This window comes from Paramormyrops kingsleyae, chromosome 3, assembly GCF_048594095.1.
Source record: "Paramormyrops kingsleyae isolate MSU_618 chromosome 3, PKINGS_0.4, whole genome shotgun sequence".
NCBI lineage: Eukaryota > Metazoa > Chordata > Actinopteri > Osteoglossiformes > Mormyridae > Paramormyrops > Paramormyrops kingsleyae.
Window position 1 is genome coordinate 23,948,312 of NC_132799.1, and position 17,858 is coordinate 23,966,169.

The 17,858-nt window shown below is 50.8% G+C and overlaps 1 protein-coding gene across 2 annotated transcripts in view; it reads right to left on the reverse strand.

The window, feature by feature from the left end:
* The window catches only part of LOC111846126 (SH3 and multiple ankyrin repeat domains protein 3-like), a 129,021-nt gene that overhangs the window by 41,902 nt on the left and 69,261 nt on the right, over nt 1–17,858 (reverse strand). For both annotated transcript variants that reach the window (XM_072709905.1, XM_072709904.1), the window contains exon 14: nt 17,336–17,517. In XM_072709905.1, coding sequence (XP_072566006.1) covers nt 17,336–17,517 — 182 coding nt within the window. The remainder of the gene's footprint in view (nt 1–17,335; nt 17,518–17,858) is intronic.

Consider the following 17,858-nt stretch of genomic DNA (forward strand, 5'->3'; position numbering starts at 1 on the left):
GAGTGAGAGAGAGAGAGAAAACACAACTGGCCACCAATGAAATTCATTGTTGTCCATGTGACTCATTAACTGGACCATAACGGATAGGTTTCTGTTCAACACACTGCCACACACACACACACACACGAGGCACACCAACAAACAGGCCACACATTCACAGAAATCGGTGCTAGGTGGACATGTGAAAAAAGGTTGATGAAAGGAGTGAGCTGAATGAAAGCCATCAGCAGTGTGAGGACATTTAAAAGCGGCACACTTATCTGCTGGAGGGTGTTCCATTATCTGCTTAAAATGTGCCCACTTATCTGTTCACATCAGATTTCAGAGTAACGTCTGAATTGGGCCCCGTATGCGACTCACAGGACACAGGGGCTGATGGGTATTTGTGGGCAGCAAATGCGGACTGAACATATTCCTCAGAGAGTCATACAACAGTCAAAGTGGGCAATCAGACCAGGCCTACCTAGTTTCTTATTTCTTGTCAGTCTCCTAGCAACAGAGGAAGACTTTTCAGCTTGAGCATTCAGGAATTAAATCATCACCCAGGCCGCAGCCCCTATAGCATACTGGGGACATTTGGGCCCTTCGGGTTTCCTGGGCATTGTGGACATTTGGAGGTTTGTCATGTCCGCTTGGTTTGCAAGAACTGTGTTGATGCCAGGGGCACCAGAGCAAATTGTGAGGTTATGAGAAATTTTAGGATAAAAGAGGAAGGAGGACAGTGTGGAGAGAAAGAACACAGTATGGAGAGTGAGAAAGAAAAGGGCAGACAGAGAGAATGTGAGGATAGCAAAGAGAGCCAGAGAGGACAGTACAAAGAGGGAGAGACAGACAGAGAGAATAAGAGGGTAGCACAGAGAGCCACAGAGGACAGTACAGAGAGGGAGAGACAGACAGAGAGAATGAGAGGGTAGCACAGAGATCCAGAGATGACAGTACAGAGAGGGAGAGACAGACAGAGAGAATGAGAGGGTAGCACAGAGAGCCAGAGAGGACAGTACAGAGAGGGAGAGACAGACAGAGAGAATGAGAGGGTAGCACAGAGAGCCAGAGAGGACAGTACAGAGAGGGAGAGACAGACAGAGAGAATGAGAGGGTAGCACAGAGAGCCAGAGAGGACAGTACAGAGAGGGAGAGACAGACAGAGAGAATGAGAGGGTAGCACAGAGAGCCAGAGAGGACAGTACAGAGAGGGAGAGACAGACAGAGAGAATGAGAGGGTAGCACAGAGAGCCAGAGAGGACAGTACAGAGAGGGAAGGACAGACACAGAGAATGTGAGGATAGCACAGAGAGCCGGAGAGGACAGTACAAAGAGGGAGATACAGACAGAGAGAATGTGAGGATAGCACAGAGAGCCACAGAGGACAGTACAGAGAGGGAAGGACAGACAGAGAGAATGAGAGGGTAGCACAGAGAGCCACAGAGGACAGTACAGAGAGGGAAGGACAGACAGAGAGAATGAGAGGGTAGCACAGAGAGCCAGAGAGGACAGTACAGAGAGGGAGAGACAGACAGAGAGAATGTGAGGATAGCACAGAGAGCCACAGAGGACAGTACAGAGAGGGAGAGACAGACAGAGAGAATGTGAGGATAGCACAGAGAGCCGGAGAGGACAGTACAGAGAGGGAAGGACAGACAGAGAGAATGAGAGGGTAGCACAGAGAGCCAGAGAGGATAGTACAGAGAGGGAGAGACAGACAGAGAGAATGAGAGGGTAGCACAGAGAGCCAGAGAGGACAGTACAGAGAGATCAGCCTCGCCTAGAGCTAGGGCTGAAACTATCACCAGCAGCCAGTGCCATGTCTGGGACCCCAAGTCACCAGTCACCCACAGCATGGCTTCCATGCCCTGTCATTAACCCTGCTGGACCCCCGCGACTCTTTATCAATCAGGCCAAATCCCTGATAAGCAGCTAAAGTGTGTTGGCACCGCTCCCCAGAGGGGGTCCAGCAACCCCCTCCCCAACAGAGCAGGCAAAGGGCTATAACTGCTGGCTTTCAGCATTGCAGGGACGCTGTTGGTTAATGTCTGCTCTGGACGGGCTCCAAAGCGGCAGCTTACACCAGGTACCTCCAGGCCCGAAGGAAACCAGGAGCATCAAGGGTGCTGACCAGGTGGGCTGGCTGGAGACAAAGGCTGCCGTGTGAGGAAACACCACAGGGCAGCATGGAGAAAAGACAACCCAGCATGAGAAGAAATAAAGAAAAAACCCTGTTATAACTATACGGGTACCAGCATCCGCCGCCGTTGTCATGGTTACCAAGAAGCATGAGTATGGGCAGAAGCAGAGAGCGCCGGTTCTGAATGAAGGCCTGACGATGTGGAACCGCCCACAGGTCCCAGGATAGACCTGAACACCAAACAGATATAGGCCAGCAGACTCCCAGCATAGCTTCTTACTACGTATACATTTATGTAAAATGTACAGCATGCAATGGCTCCTTAGAGAGTAATACGCTGATCATGCTTCAGCACCATGGACAGCACCACAGGGCTAATGCACACAGCGCCGTGTGATGGCTTTATAACTGAGTAATAAGAGAGTAATACGCTGATCATGCTTCAGCACCATGGACAGCCCCACAGGCTAACGCACACAGCGCCGTGTGATGGCTTTATAACTGAGTAATAAGAGAGTAATACGCTGATCATGCTTCAGCACCATGGACAGCCCCACAGGGCTAACGCACACAGCGCCGTGTGATGGCTTTATAACTGAGTAATAAGAGAGTAATACGCTGATCATGCTTCAGCACCATGGACAGCACCACAGGGCTAAAGCACACAGCGCCGTGTGATGGCTTTATAACTGAGTAATAAGAGAGTAATACGCTGATCATGCTTCAGCACCATGGACAGCCCCACAGGGCTAACGCACACAGCGCCGTGTGATGGCTTTATAACTGAGTAATAAGAGAGTAATACGCTGATCATGCTTCAGCACCATGGACAGCACCACAGGGCTAAAGCACACAGCGCCGTGTGATGGCTTTATAACTGAGTAATAAGAGAGTAATACGCTGATCATGCTTCAGCACCATGGACAGCCCCACAGGGCTAACGCACACAGCGCCGTGTGATGGCTTTATAACTGAGTAATAAGAGAGTAATACGCTGATCATGCTTCAGCACCATGGACAGCACCACAGGCTAACGCACACAGCGCCGTGTGGAGCAGCAAGGACACCCTGCTCAAACTCTGCAAAGTATTGGTACCGTCTAAACACATGGCTGGACCTCCGCACAAAGATGGTGGACATATTAATTACTGTGTGCATCATTTCATCTGCCATGAATATGGTACCAGATGAGCATGCATTTATGTCACTTAATTATCCAGAAAGCAAACATCCTGAAGCTGGCGATTAACACATGAGAAGACCAAACTGATGCTGAAACTGGCTATTAACACATGAGAAGATCAAACTGATGCTGAAGCTGCAAATTAACACATGAGAAGACCAAACTGATGCTGAAGATGGCTATTAACACGAGAAGACCAAACTGATGCTGAAGCTGGCTATTAACACCTCAGCAGACCAAACTGATCCTGAAGCTGGCTATTAACACGAGAAGACCAAGCTGATGCTGAAGCTGGCGATTAACACCTCAGCAGGTGTGACTGGGACCCCACAACTGGGTGACTTTGTTGCTTCTCACACCAGCTGCATGGCTGAGAACTCCTGGGTGAAATAGAGTTCAGAAGGTTAATTAACGCCAGTGATGTTTCCATATGTAAGAGGGAATGATAAGAGTCAGGTGGTCAGAGCTCCTCTCCGTCAGGCAGCCTCTGTGGCGCGAGATGTTTCTCTGCCAGTTCGCTGTGGTCTCACTTCTTGTGTTGCTTCCATTATGATTAGCACACCGTTCTGGCTGGCGGGGATCCATTATTTCCCGTATGCTGCTCCTGTCAGCCTTCCGATTATCATGTTCAGGGTGGGGGGGGGTGAAGGTCGTACCTCCCCCCCACATCCCATCATGCAGCTGCTTCGTGTCGTCGTCAGCAAAACATTCATCGCTCTGCCTTATACGGCCGATAAACCTGTCTCATGGCAGCTGTTGATGCTGGTGGTCTGCACTGCTGCTAAGATCACTGACAGTCACACACATCTCTCCAGCTGCTTTGGTTAGTCTTTCCTTAAATGCCCCCTTTCTGCATTTTATCAGAAGGTGTGGTACAATAGTCTGCTCTGGATTCCACTTACGCTATTAGACAGCCATTTAACCGGCATCCCAGAGCATTTTGAGGGGCTTAAGAACCTTCCTGAAGGGCTTGACAGAGACTGGACCTGCTGGCCTTCTGATCATGGGCACAGAAGCTGAACACGCTGAGCCACGTACCTTTCCCAGGAGGCACATAATCTGACACGAATCTCTTCCGCAGTTTAGAATATTGCTAAAAAAAAACCCCGAAAGAGCTTCCAGAACGAGCCGTGAAGCCCTCCCATTTCCCTGAGCGCTCCTCTGACATCCAAACGATAGTTGGAGTCTTGTTTATCAGTGCAGAACCACATCAGGTCTCCAGTCGTTCACACCTCACACGAAGCGATCTCAGAAGCGATCCCCTGTGTTATCTCTCCCCTGCTTTGAGCTTTGATCCAGAGCTCTATTATAGAAAACGAACGCTCAGAAACTTACATCTGATATGGCGGCATCAATACGGCGGCTGACAGCAGGCTCACAATGGCAGAGACTTTCTGACAGAGTCTGACAGACTCTAAACTCACACTCCTGCCCTTGAGGTAGTCTGTGTAACGACGCTGTTAGAGCAGGGCGAGCTTCAGCAGCATAAACAGCAGCGTCAGAGGCTGGAACTCTGCCCTCGGGGCTCATCATAACAGCGAAAACAAGCTGCTTCAACATTTCACAACCTTGAAGGAAACGGAGGAAGATACCAGAAAACTGGGGGGAAGAGCAGCACACTGGGGATTCATCCCCCCCCCCTTCCCCCCGCTGCCTCTGGTGTGGGGGCAAGTGACGGGCAGAGGCTTCTGCAGTCGGGACGACAGGCCGAGTGCAGAGTGGGACAGAGCCAAGTGACAGCATAAAGACAAGATTGTTGATGGCCACTCGCATCCCATTCAAACCCCTCAGGAGAGACCATGGGGGCTATGGAGGAAGCGAGGGTCACAAGGGCCACACCTCACAGGCAGCCGTCGCCGTCGCTGAAATCACTGCTGTTTCTCAGAAATGTGCTCCTAACCCAGAGCAGGCGGGATGACCACTGCACAAGCCCCACACAGACCCCGGTGGCCCCGTTCTGGCCATTTAATGGTTTCATCAACAGGAAGAGGCTCTGGGCGGCCTCTCCGGAGAGTTCAGGTGTCGCCTGCATTATTTAAGGGGATCTCCTGTGGGCTTGAAGGCGCCCTCAGCCCACGCCTGCTCCCATACAGACGCACATTAATGCTGAAGCTCACGCAGCCGCCTGCAGTGTTTACAGCACCTGCCAGATGAATAATACGGTGTTCCTGCTTGTGAGGAGAGCACTGCCACAGAGCTTCTGAAACAGGAAGTGGGGAGCCTGCAGCCATACTGATCTGACGCACCTCCACACTAAAGCACTCCTCTTTTTCAGGTGAGTGTGCTAGTATAGAGCAGTCCCTCAGAAAAGCAGAGGAATCCCTTTGGATGGAACTCCCGATAAATACTAACGGGCAGCAAATGGCAGTCTAAATGCACCCTGGCCTCCTGCGGACCTCCCCCAAAGCAAAAAAGTGGCATCACTTAAGTGGCGGATGGAGCACCATTCAGCAAAACAAAGCATCCCGCTGCATATCACAGAACCATATACACCTGTAGTGTCACTGGCGATTTGCAGAGATCTCAGGAGGTCAGCTGGGTTAACGAGGGGAATCCTCACCACTCACCTTACAGAGGGGGTCCAGCACTGCACTGATCTTTGGGGGGGTCATTTACTCAGCCTGATGAACAGAACATGAGCTTTAACCTGCCTGCTGTTCTCATTCTGTCACTATTTTTCCAAGCAAGGAATCCCGGTCTCCTGGTCAGGCCGGGCGGGACCAAGGGAGCTCAGAGGAACCTCAGGTCCATGCTGAGTTTCCCGGGGCCCTGAGTCACTGCTGGCTGGGCTCACGCACACACAGAACACATGCGGCAGTGCGTCTCTACAGTGGGAAGCAGCCCCAAAATTGCCTATCAAAATGTCCCACGTTCCACAGAAATTCTCACCTGCAAGGGGCCCCACCACACCAGTCCATCACCAGAATGTCACCACAGTGCCAGGCATCTCAGACTGGGCTTCATCTGGATTTCGTTTGGGTGCAGGAAGTGAGCTAAAGACTGTGCATGTCTGCTCAGACAGGGTGGGGGTGCTCATCAGTATGCACAGGCAGCCTCTACAGCCCCCTCCCCCGCAGCCCTCCACAACAATGACAGCGTGTGGAGCTGCAGCGTTCCTCGGCCGTCTTGCAGGAATCCCTGTCGATCAGCCCCCCCAGCCTGGGTGGTGGATTCCCCCCCCCCCCCATCACACTGGCTCTTCCAGCCTCTGCACCATACCACTCAAACCGGAAGAGGCTGGATTTCCGCACTGATGCATTCATCGCTTGCCAGTCTCCAGTGCCAGGCCGCCTATGTGAGAAGCGGAAATCAGAAAAAGAGCAGAATCTATGCCTGCGACTGCAGGAGATGTTCTTGAATGAAACTCCAGCCTTAACAAGGAGGAAATGATGAACCTCCTTCTGTTAGAAGTGATGATGTCAGAGGGGTTCTCCTCAAACACAACAACACCTCACTATCATACCTTCAGGAGCACCAAGCTGTAATGTTCACAAGTCAAACACGATCAGCGTGAAAACACACACTGTGCAAATCGATCTTTAATAACCAGGGTGGAGTGTCACAGCATATCAGGGAGTGATACACTGATTAGGAAAGGAGGTCCCAAACAGCTGCTGATGTTCTAGGGAGTGGAAAAGCCCTGTAATGGAAACTAATTCCTGCCCATGGAGGGAGGGGTAAAACTTATTGAGCTATTGGCCTGACTTGTTTCTGTAAAGAAGTTATTTGCATCCCAGACCAGTGGCTCAGAACCAGTCTGTTATGGAACCATTCAGAGACCAAAATGAAAAGGTGGGTCTTCAATTTCAGACACTCCCTGAGCTGTCCCCTCCCATCATGATTCCACGTTCTCACACCAGCCTGATGTCCATTGAAACTCATGGGTCCTATCAGTCCGACCTTCAGCTAAGTCACTCTGGAGCAGGATGACACCAGATGTAACCTCCAGAATCAATGAGAGATGAGCACTTTCTCACATCCTCCATTCAGCAGCTTTCCTACCCGGAAAAGCCGCACCCCCCTGCATCAACATCACCAGGGAAGAAAGCCCTGCAAATGTAGCTCATAACCGGTCATTCTGACTGGGCGGTCATGCTCTGAGCGGTCATGCCTAGCGCAGTCATGCTCTACGCAGTGATTCTCTACACGGTCATGCTCTGTGCAGTCATGCTCTGCGCAGTCATGCTTTGGGAGGTCATGCTCTGCGCAGTCATGCTCTGAGCGGTCACACACAGACATGAAGCCACGTCCTGCCACATGGTCACACTACATTCCCCTTCTCATGATATCACCCTCTTAATCCCTTATAAAAAAATCCAAATCCTCCTTTTCAACTGCACATCCCTAAAACATTTGATCAGATACTTCATTCTGGTCTTAACGGCTTCAGAGAGACTTTATACAACCAGTATAAGGGGATTTTAATGGTAATATGGCATATTAGAGCTTGTGTAAAGCTGAATAAGACAGAATATAAATTAATATGATTATAAATTACCAGCATTTCCCCAGATGACAATTAAATAGGATTTGCAGGTTTTTTACGTTTCTGTGAGAAAATTAGATAATTTAAACGGACACTGCATAACAGCTAAGTGCAGCTTCTGTGTGTGTGTGTATGTGTGTGCGTGTGTGTGTGTGACCAAAGGCAATTCCTGATCATTTATATTCTGTACCTAACGACACTCATGCCAAGTTGACTGCATGACGGCCATGTGTTTGTATTGTGCTGTTTGTCTCGCTTGCCCGTCGCTCTGGACAAAAGCGTTTGCTAAATAAAATTCATGCGAATGTAAATAATTAGCCACGACCCTAACAAAGCGCTCACAGCATGCACCCAAGCGGCACGCGGGAAGGTCGCGGTGCACAATGAGGCTGTCAGAGCCGCTGCCCCTGTAGAAACGGATGCATGAGGCATGGCACCAATGCCTGTTTACCAAGCCCGCGAGGCCAAAATGCATTTAGCAGGGCCGGTGAAGGTCAGGAAGGCCGCTGTCCTGCATAACAAGGCGGAACCACAGAAGACACAAAGGTCAGGGGAACTGGGAACAGCGGCGGGGGGCACGTCCACGTCTGGAGCTGCCATGAGAACTGGGGCACTCTGTGTGCCTCCAGGACATGGGGGGGGCAGAACCGCTGCTGCAGCAGCTCTTAAAAGCACTATGTACTTATTTAACATTTAGTGTAGTGATTGTTTGTGGCCAACAGGGGGCCCCACATAGCTCAAATGCACTGTTTGAATGGTGGAACTCACACCCTTATTAGGGCTTCACACACATCCACAGGGAAGATCGCATCCATAGAGGAGGCCGTACCTTTAAAAACGTACGGAAATCATTCTGGTGTTTCTGAGGGTAGTGATGCGATGCTTGAAGGGCTGCTGGACCCCGTCACCCAGGCCCCGCCGACTGGGCGGCCATATGGTAGGGTGGGGCGAGTCACTCTGGGTCAGGCCTCACAGCTGCCCGTTATATCCGGGCCCTTACTGGGGCTGGGGGGGCGGTGCACTCCTGACGTACCAGCACGGTCACAGAGACCCTGCAGTAAGCAGTGCGCTTTGCACAGATGATATTATCCTTGAGAACGCTCCCGCGGCGCGATTCAATTACAGCGGCAGCACTGTGCCGCCCGCCTTCCAAACGCTCAGCCGCTCCCCCCTCCGCTCTTCATGTCTCCCCAAGCCCCCCCCCCCACACACACACTGCCCTGCTTACGATGTGGCGGCGCTGAGCTCACACTGCTGCGTCTGCCCCCACAGGCTTGCTTACTCCCCAGCCAGCTTCATTAATGCAGCCGTATCGATCAGGCTCCTTCAGACTGTCACCGGTGCCCAGCTCCTCTGGGTCGGCTCTGCCTGCCATTAGGGAGATAAGGAGATTAACCCCATCCTTGTTTCCCCAAACATTAGAAGCTCACTGAGAATGACCTGCCCAAGTCCAGGCGGAGTTTAAGAGCTGCGGCCCTATGGATGAAAAGCGGGTGTGAGAGCAGAGCGGCACCTCGCAGTGTGAGGGTTGCTAACATAACACTGCCTTTTAAATCTGAACAGGGTCTCCGAGCCAGACATTCCGAGCGCGGCATCACCAGCCAGCACCAGCAGAGAGCATCGGTGACAGCACACAAAACCCCTGTGGCGCTTTGACATGTGTTGATGCATGATACCGTCCTTCCTTCCCCGGGTATGGAGGCTCAGCATTGGGCTCACCAGCCCGGCTCCTGCCTTCCCCGGGTATGGAGGCTCAGCATTGGTCTCGCCAGCCCGGCTCCTGCCTTCCCCGGGTATGGAGGCTCAGCATTGGGCTCGCCAGCCCGGCTCCTGCCCTCCCCGGGTATGGAGGCTCAGCATTGGGCTCGCCAGCCCGGTTCCTGCCTTCCCTGGGTATGGAGGCTCAGCATTGGTCTCGCCAGCCCGGCTCCTGCCTTCCCCGGGTATGGAGGTTCAGCATTGGGCTCGCCAGCCCGGCTCCTGCCTTCCCCGGGTATGGAGGCTCAGCATTGGGCTCGCCAGCCCGGTTCCTGCCCTCCCCGGGTATGGAGGTTCAGCATTGGGCTCGCCAGCCCGGCTCCTGCCTTCCCCGGGTATGGAGGTTCAGCATTGGGCTCGCCAGCCCAGCTCCTGCCTTCCCCGGGTATGGAGGCTCAGCATTGGGCTCGCCAGCCCGGCTCCTGCCTTCCCCGGGTATGGAGGCTCGGTGCTGGGCTTGCCAGCCCGGCTACTACCAATGGAAATTCTGTCAGGTCTGTGGTGAGTGAGGAATCTGGAATCCAACGGCCAGCTGACCAAGGACTTTCCCTGCCAGCCCCAGGACTATGGGCTCCCCCGTTGAGTCTGGTCCCTCCCAAGGTTTCTTCCTTCTAGGGAGTTTTTCCTTGCCACTGTCGCCTATGGCTTACTCACTGGGGGCTTTGGGTGGGGATGCTGTAAAGCGCTTTGAGACGATGTAATGTTGTGATAACGCGCTATACAAAAATAAATTGTTGTTGTTGTTGTAAAAGTGCTGGTGCTGGACATCATCTCTTACTCAAGAGTTTCCTTTTCTCCTGGCCTGCTACCGGAAGCTGATATCTAAATGCCAACCCACAAACCGAAAGGTACCAGCCCGCATTTGAGGAAAGAAAGTCTATGTGTTGCGTCGTCATAGACAGTGGTTAGTAATGCACAGGGAGGGAAACGCAGGCCAGCCGCCGCTTGCTGACCCTGCATGCTTCCCGAGAGCCGCCGGCTCTCTGAGTCTATGGTGAGCCCCGCATCAGCTCCCGAGTCAAAAGTCCCTCACAATGTGTTTAAAAACCAGTTATTTTAACGTTGTGGGGACCATTTTTCACACAAAGATCTGAGAAAGCAATCAAAAAACTTAAAATGCCAAAAGTCTTGTATTTGGTTACTTAAGGTTAAGGTTGGGGTTAAGGTCTTCATGGATTTGAGTTTTCACATAGAAATGAATGGAAAGTCCCCACAAAGATATAATTACAAACGTGTGTGTGTGTTTGTTTGTGTGTGTGTGTGCGTGAGGCAGAAATGTGTCAGGTGGTGGGCATTGGGCTTCTGGCCCGGGTGACATGTGCTTGGCGCCCCCTGCTGGAAGCTCCAAATGGTCCCAGAGCCCCGAAGTCCTTGACCTCGGAGAGGAGCAGCAGCACACAGCCGGCTAGACCAGTGCACAGGCCAGAAAAGGCACTGCAGAAATCAGGAAGACCACCGGAACGGGGCACTGTCACCTGTCAGACCTTTAAACCAGCAGACACCAGAGCTAAACATCTTATTCAAAAACTCAAGGAAAAGCAAGAGGCTCATCAACAAGAAATTAAAGACACACGAGGACATGGGACACTGCTAATGAAGGGGATTAGCTATTCTTAGAGGTAAATCATACCCAATGAATCATTGCGGGTGAGATTTCACCCATAATTTACTAGCTAAGGAAGGTTTATGTATAAAGAAAATCAAAGAACATATCACACTAGCTTCTTGTTGAGGAATTTAAGCAAGAGATCAACATAGTCATTAAACAAAGTCAACATATGTGCATTAAACTCAAACATAGTGAAAGTTCACATATGTTCTGGAGGTACATAAAAATAAAACATATATAAATAGTAAAATTTATTCACCATTAATAATAAAGAAAATATTATTTCCAATTTCTTGTTGATTGGGTGTACACCTTTCAGCAGTAATACATTTTCTGGAGGCAGAAAATGCTGGTGATGGCAATGAGCCTAACAGCAGGGCCTGACGCATGGAGCCCATGCAGTCATGTGACAGGAAGTAACCCATTTGGCCCATGACACAAGAATCACTTAGTGTGTTAATCTCAACTAACTCTATTGAAATGCATAAGTTCAGAGACAGTGGGGTTTGCAGCCACTGAAGGGTAAAATTAGCTTGCATTAGAATAAGACATTGGCAGAGTTTAAAGGTTATCTTTTAATCATTCCAGTCAGAGGGGAAAACAACATTTCCTGTAGTCACATCCTCATACGTCCAGGAGTTGTGCATCAATCTGCATAAATGCTAAGCCTGTAAGACTGCACCACTCCACATTCCTCAAATGTTCAAATACTAATCTCATCAGAAAGTGCACAGCTGCTCTCACACAAACAGCACAACAAAAGCAACCTTGAGTTGAGCGTGGAGGCGTGCACCACAAGAAAAGGCAACTTCAATCCTCACCATTCTGGCATCAGAACTGCGAGGGTCTTACCACTCACAAGCTCAACCTCCAAAGGGCCATACCACTCATAAGCTCAACCTCCAAAGGGCCATACCACTCACACTCAACCTCCAAAGGGCCATACCACTCACACTCTACCTCCAAAGGGCCATACCACTCACACTCAACCTCCAAAGGGCCATACCACTCACACTCTACCTCCAAAGGGCCATACCACTCACACTCAACCTCCAAAGGGCCATACCACTCACACTCAACCTCCAAAGGGCCATACCACTCACACTCAACCTCCAAAGGGCCATACCACTCACACTCAACCTCCAAAGGGCCATACCACTCACACTCAACCTCCAAAGGGCCATACCACTCACACTCTACCTCCAAAGGGCCATACCACTCACACTCAACCTCCAAAGGGCCATACCACTCACACTCAACCTCCAAAGGGCCATACCACTCACACTCAACCTCCAAAGGGCCATACCACTCACACTCAACCTCCAAAGGGCCATACCACTCACACTCTACCTCCAAAGGGCCATACCACTCACACTCAACCTCCAAAGGGCCATACCACTCACCAACTCCTCAACCCTCAGGCACCCACTGGGTGGGACATGAAGGTGCATCAGCCGTAAATAAGCTCACTGGGTCGCCACACGTGTTTCAGAGGAGATGTCCAGCTATGTCAAAAACAGCAAAAGAACTCATTAAAAGATGTTCTCTATGCAAATAAAAGCGTAGTGCTGCACTCAAACTCACACTGCAGCAAAGCAGCATAGTATTCCAAGGACGCAAAAGTTACTCTGACATATTACTGACCCAGTGAGTCTCCATGATAAAAGAAGTATTGCCCAGATGGTTAGGACGTCACATGACAAGAGAACGTGCAATCCACTAACCTGTTTCCTATTCTTAAACTTTAAAGATGTTTGCCACACCTTACTTAGCATGAACAAACCCCGCTATGGATGGTAGCACACAACAGGCCAACGGGGCCATCCCAACCAGATTCATCTGCGGGCAACTCGGAATTCCTTCTTACAGTGTGTAATCTGCAGCCAGACAGACTCCAGTCCAACGGCACTTATAGTGAAGACAACTGTTGTATTATACATACCCACAATGCAGTGCAGCTCCATCAATCAGAAAGCCTTCATTTCAGGCTCTGTTGAAAGAATCTGCAGTGCTTCGTTCCTTTCAAATCTTGGTTTCAGTACCAGCCCTTGAGTGAAACACTTTAATTACTGATGCTGTCTGTGTTCAGTCAGTGTCACTCGTGACTAACATGGCACTGAAACCCCAAAAAGTGATTTGTCAGAGCTCTGCTTGCTAATCACTGTTTTGTGAGACTGGAGAGAAGTACAGCTATCAAGTTATTTAAGACGTCAGGGAATAACTGCATTCTACAGAAACATCAACAGATCAACATTAGTCTTCCAAATGTTCGGACAAAATGTAAAAGCTGTAAAAAGAGATTTGGGAAACCATGTCTGTATGACACAGATCACATCTAATAACATCTCCTGGGCAATCAGGAAGGGCAATTTACAGGGTAACGTTTGGTTTCCACCAGGTTTGGGGCCATTCTGGAATGCATTCATCAATTCCAATCCAAATCAGGAAATGGGGCAGCACTCAAATAGGGCCAAAAAAATAAAATAAAATAAAAGCCACTGACAGCATGGATGGCAATCAGGAATACTTCCTGATGCATCCAATACGAATCAGGAAGGAGTGTTCAGGCGATGGCTTTTAATGTCAGGTGTTCTTCAGTGTCTTCCCTCAATTATGGTCTAATTTGGTCGTTAAAATGCACCTGGTTCCATTATGATGCCCTGAAGTTTCAAAATACCAAAATACATATGAAGGAATATTCTGAAGTTCAGTTTGCAAAATAGTAGCAACAGTATGAATCTGTTTGCCTTGATGTCAGACAAATGTGAGATCAGCTTGACTATCAAACACAGGCCAAGACAAACACCAGACGTTCTGATCCAGAACAGGAGTCTATCACTACAGACAGGCTGGATAAGGACATAAACCAGCTGAAATGATACACATAACCTGTATGGCATTAACATCACCAGGTACTTAGGGAGGGCTCTCCCTGCTGGTTACATGGTGCACTGCCCATTGAAGGCTGAGTCGAAGTGCTGCGGCATTCCCCCTGCTCTCCACACACACATGTGTGGGTTCTGGGTCACCTGATCATCTCCTGACCTGAAAGTAGCCGGGGTACCCTAGGGCTAAGCATGTAAAACACTCCAGTAAACAGGGAGGTACAGAGGATGCAGGGTAAAAAGCTCGGCGAATGATGTACGTCACCCTAGATGAGAGGCACAGAGTGTGCTGCTGATGGACTCCGGATGGTTCCGTCCCACTAGCTGCACGTACAGTGCCCCCATGCGGTGCTCAGGACCTCGTGCCATGTCACCCACCGGTCATGAAATGAAAACTAAACACGGACAGGTGGCGTTCTGGATAGAAGCAGCTATTTCCTATCTAGGGCTGTGTGTTTTCACTACCCTAATGTTCTGCCGGCGTTGTTAATCTTTTGGACAGCCACAAAAATTAAACCGCTCCAAATAAAGCAGAGATTAAAAGATTCCTGTAATGGTGATTAATGTTACCTGAGAAAGTGAGGAATGTTAAAGAGGCATTTCAGAGCTGCCTGACTGGGATGTATAAAGTGCAACACTGCCCCCCCCCCCCCCCCCCTCCATGGAGACAGGAAACAGGGATTGAAGGAGGTGGGTGGGGATATTCCGGAGGAAAAACAGAGACCGGCTGCTGACTGCTGTGACCCCCCACTGCCCACCCCTCACAAGGCACCATCCAGATGCGCAGACGGCAGGACTGCCAGACCTTCATGCTGCTCAGTGACAAAATTAGTCCTTCCTGCATTTCCAGCATTTCACAGGCTGCTCCCCTCCATCCAGGAGAGGCAATCAACCAGGGAAGGTCCATGTCATAACCAGAAACACTGCTCCATATCTAAAGGCAACCACAGCAACACCAATCAAAAACTCCCAGCACATCATGAGATCATCATCACATGCAGCTACACAGAGAATTAGCAGACCATAGCCGCCATGTGACCACCAGTATCGATCAGATCATGGCTATGTGAGCACCAGTATCCAACAGAGCTTGACCACCATGTGAGCACCAGTATCCAACAGAGCATGACCACCATGCGACCACCAGTATCAATGACACCATGCCCACCTTGTGACCACCAGTATCCAACAGAGCATGACCACTATGTGACCATCAGTGTCAATCGGACGATGGCCACCATGTGAGCACCAGTATAAACCACCAGCGTTAATCAGACCATGTCCACCATGTGACCACCAGTATCAATCAGATCAAGGCCACCATGTAACCACCAGTATCGATCAGATCATGGCCACCATGTGACCACCAGTATCAATCAGATCAAGGCCACCATGTGACCAGCAGTATTGATCAGATCATGGCCGTCATGTGACCACCAATATCGATCAGATCATGGCCGCCATGTGACCACCAATATCGATCAGATCATGGCCACCATGTGACCACCAGTATCAATCAGACCATGTCCACCATGTGACCACCAGTATCGATCAGATCATGGCTGCCATGTGAACACTAGTATTGATCAGATCATGGCTATCATGTGACCACCAGTATCCAACGGAACATGACCACCATGTGACCACCAGTATCAAACACATCATGGCCACCATGTGAGCACCAATATCCAACAGAGCATGACCATCACATAATCCTGAGTATCAGATGGATCATGACCGCCAAATAACCACCAGTATCAAACTGACCATAACCACCATCTGACCACTAGGACCAAATACCACCTAACTACCAATAACAATCAGGCCATGACCACCACACAACTCTGAGTATCAAACAGACCACAACCATCATATGACCACCAGTATCAAATAGTTCATGACCACCATGTGACCACCAGAATTAATTAAACAGACCATGACCACCAAATAATCACCAGCATAAAACAGACCATGTCCACCACATAACCCCCGAGTATCAAACAGACCACGGTCAATATTTTAAAAACCACTATTAAACAGACCATGACCACCCTTTCAGCCCTGTAATGTTTGTATTGTTAACTCCTTGGTTATGAAGACCAAAGCAAACACCTTTAGATCAGGACTGTGAGCCCAGGACTTACGGTCTAGGATGACAGGAGATGGGTCACAGCAGATTAAACATACCTGCAAGGAGTGTCAATTCCATAGCATTGATGTAGATCTGCTGTGATGTGGCCAGAACCAAAACGGGGTAAAGAAACCCAAACATGACACTGTTAAAACATTTACGCAATCAGGCAGCCACTCCAGTCACACTCCTGTGACTCACAAATCCAACAGGCCACAATGTTTTCAGCAGGAGATGGATCAGCATCTGCTCATGGAGCAGAGACTGGCCAGCACAACATTATGCTTTGATACAGAAAACTTAACTGCAGCACATCATCGAACTGATCAGCTGGTCACACATACACAGGGGCATTGTGGTTTCAAAGAAAGAAATGCTTGGAGCAGCGAAGGCACTGTGACAATAAGATTAAAAGAGCATGTGGGAGGTCAGCGAGGCCAGAGGGAGACCCAGCCTGACACCCCAATGTGGCAGCTGGGCTCCATGTGGGGGAAACCGCGACAAGGCGAAACAACGACCACAAAGGGAACTAGAGTAGCACGGCTCAGTGCCAGTGGATGGGACCACAGCCTGATATGTAGACAGATGAGTGAGGGTAGGGAGCAGCTCACACTGAGGCAACAAGAGGTGGCGATTCTCAACATGCAAGCTTAAGCAGGCAGAGCATCCATCCAGAAAGCTCCGGATGCTGGGCAAACAGAGAGAGAAAGCCACTCAAACCGAGAGCTACAGAGCAGAGCAGCACCAGACTGGCCACTTCCTGGGTGCCGAGCACCATGGCGCGGCAGCGGGAAGGAACGCCGGTGAGCCGGGAAGGCGGCAGCCAAGGCTGGGAGGAATGAGCACCTCTCAGCCTCTGAACGGAGCAGGGAGCATCAGCTTTGGCGTGACATGCAAAACCACGTGCGAATAGATCGCATTAGTGACACTGACGCTGCTTCGGACACAGACAGTATAAGCAGCTGATCATTTTAGCGAAAACGTCTTGCACAAGCATTACAAATGAGGATGCCACTGTATAGAGGCAATCGCATCTCTGTGCCCTGAGCACGTGGAGTCGCGGAGCCGGTACTGCCCGCAGAGGGGGTGGCGTCAGGTTGCCCCGCGGCACATGAGTATCAACCCCCCACACACACACACCCCCCCAGCCCTCAAGCTTACCTTTCACCCTCTCCCCTCTGTTGAGCTGGATCTCGCCCTCCCCCTGTGGTGTATAAGGCTTCACCACAATGAAGGTGCGCCCAGGAACTGCGCTGTAGAGCTTCCGCTTGGGGCCCCGGGGCCCCGTGATGGCGGCCGGCTGCGGGGGCGGGGGGCTGGGCTCCCGCTGCACCGTGCTGGGGCTGTAAACGAAAACATACGTTACCGTGGTGATCCCCGGTAGCTGGTAGCTGAAGCCGGTAGTCACCGACATGACGCTCTTTCAACGCCCCCCCCAGCCGGGACCCCTCATAGGCCAGGTCAGCTTCTGCGGAGGGATCGCGTCGCCGGCACCGCCGACGAGCCCCCGGCCTCCCCTCCACTGCCTCCGCGGGATGCGTGCGTGCCCGCCCCCCCCCCCCCCCCGGTGTCACAGTCAGTGGTGGAGGCGCCGGCGGGGGCCGCCACGGGCCATGGTCTGCCTGTGGGCGGAGTCACGCATGTCCGGAGCGCGGCCGGCTGCTCCCGCTCTTGCTTGCTCAGG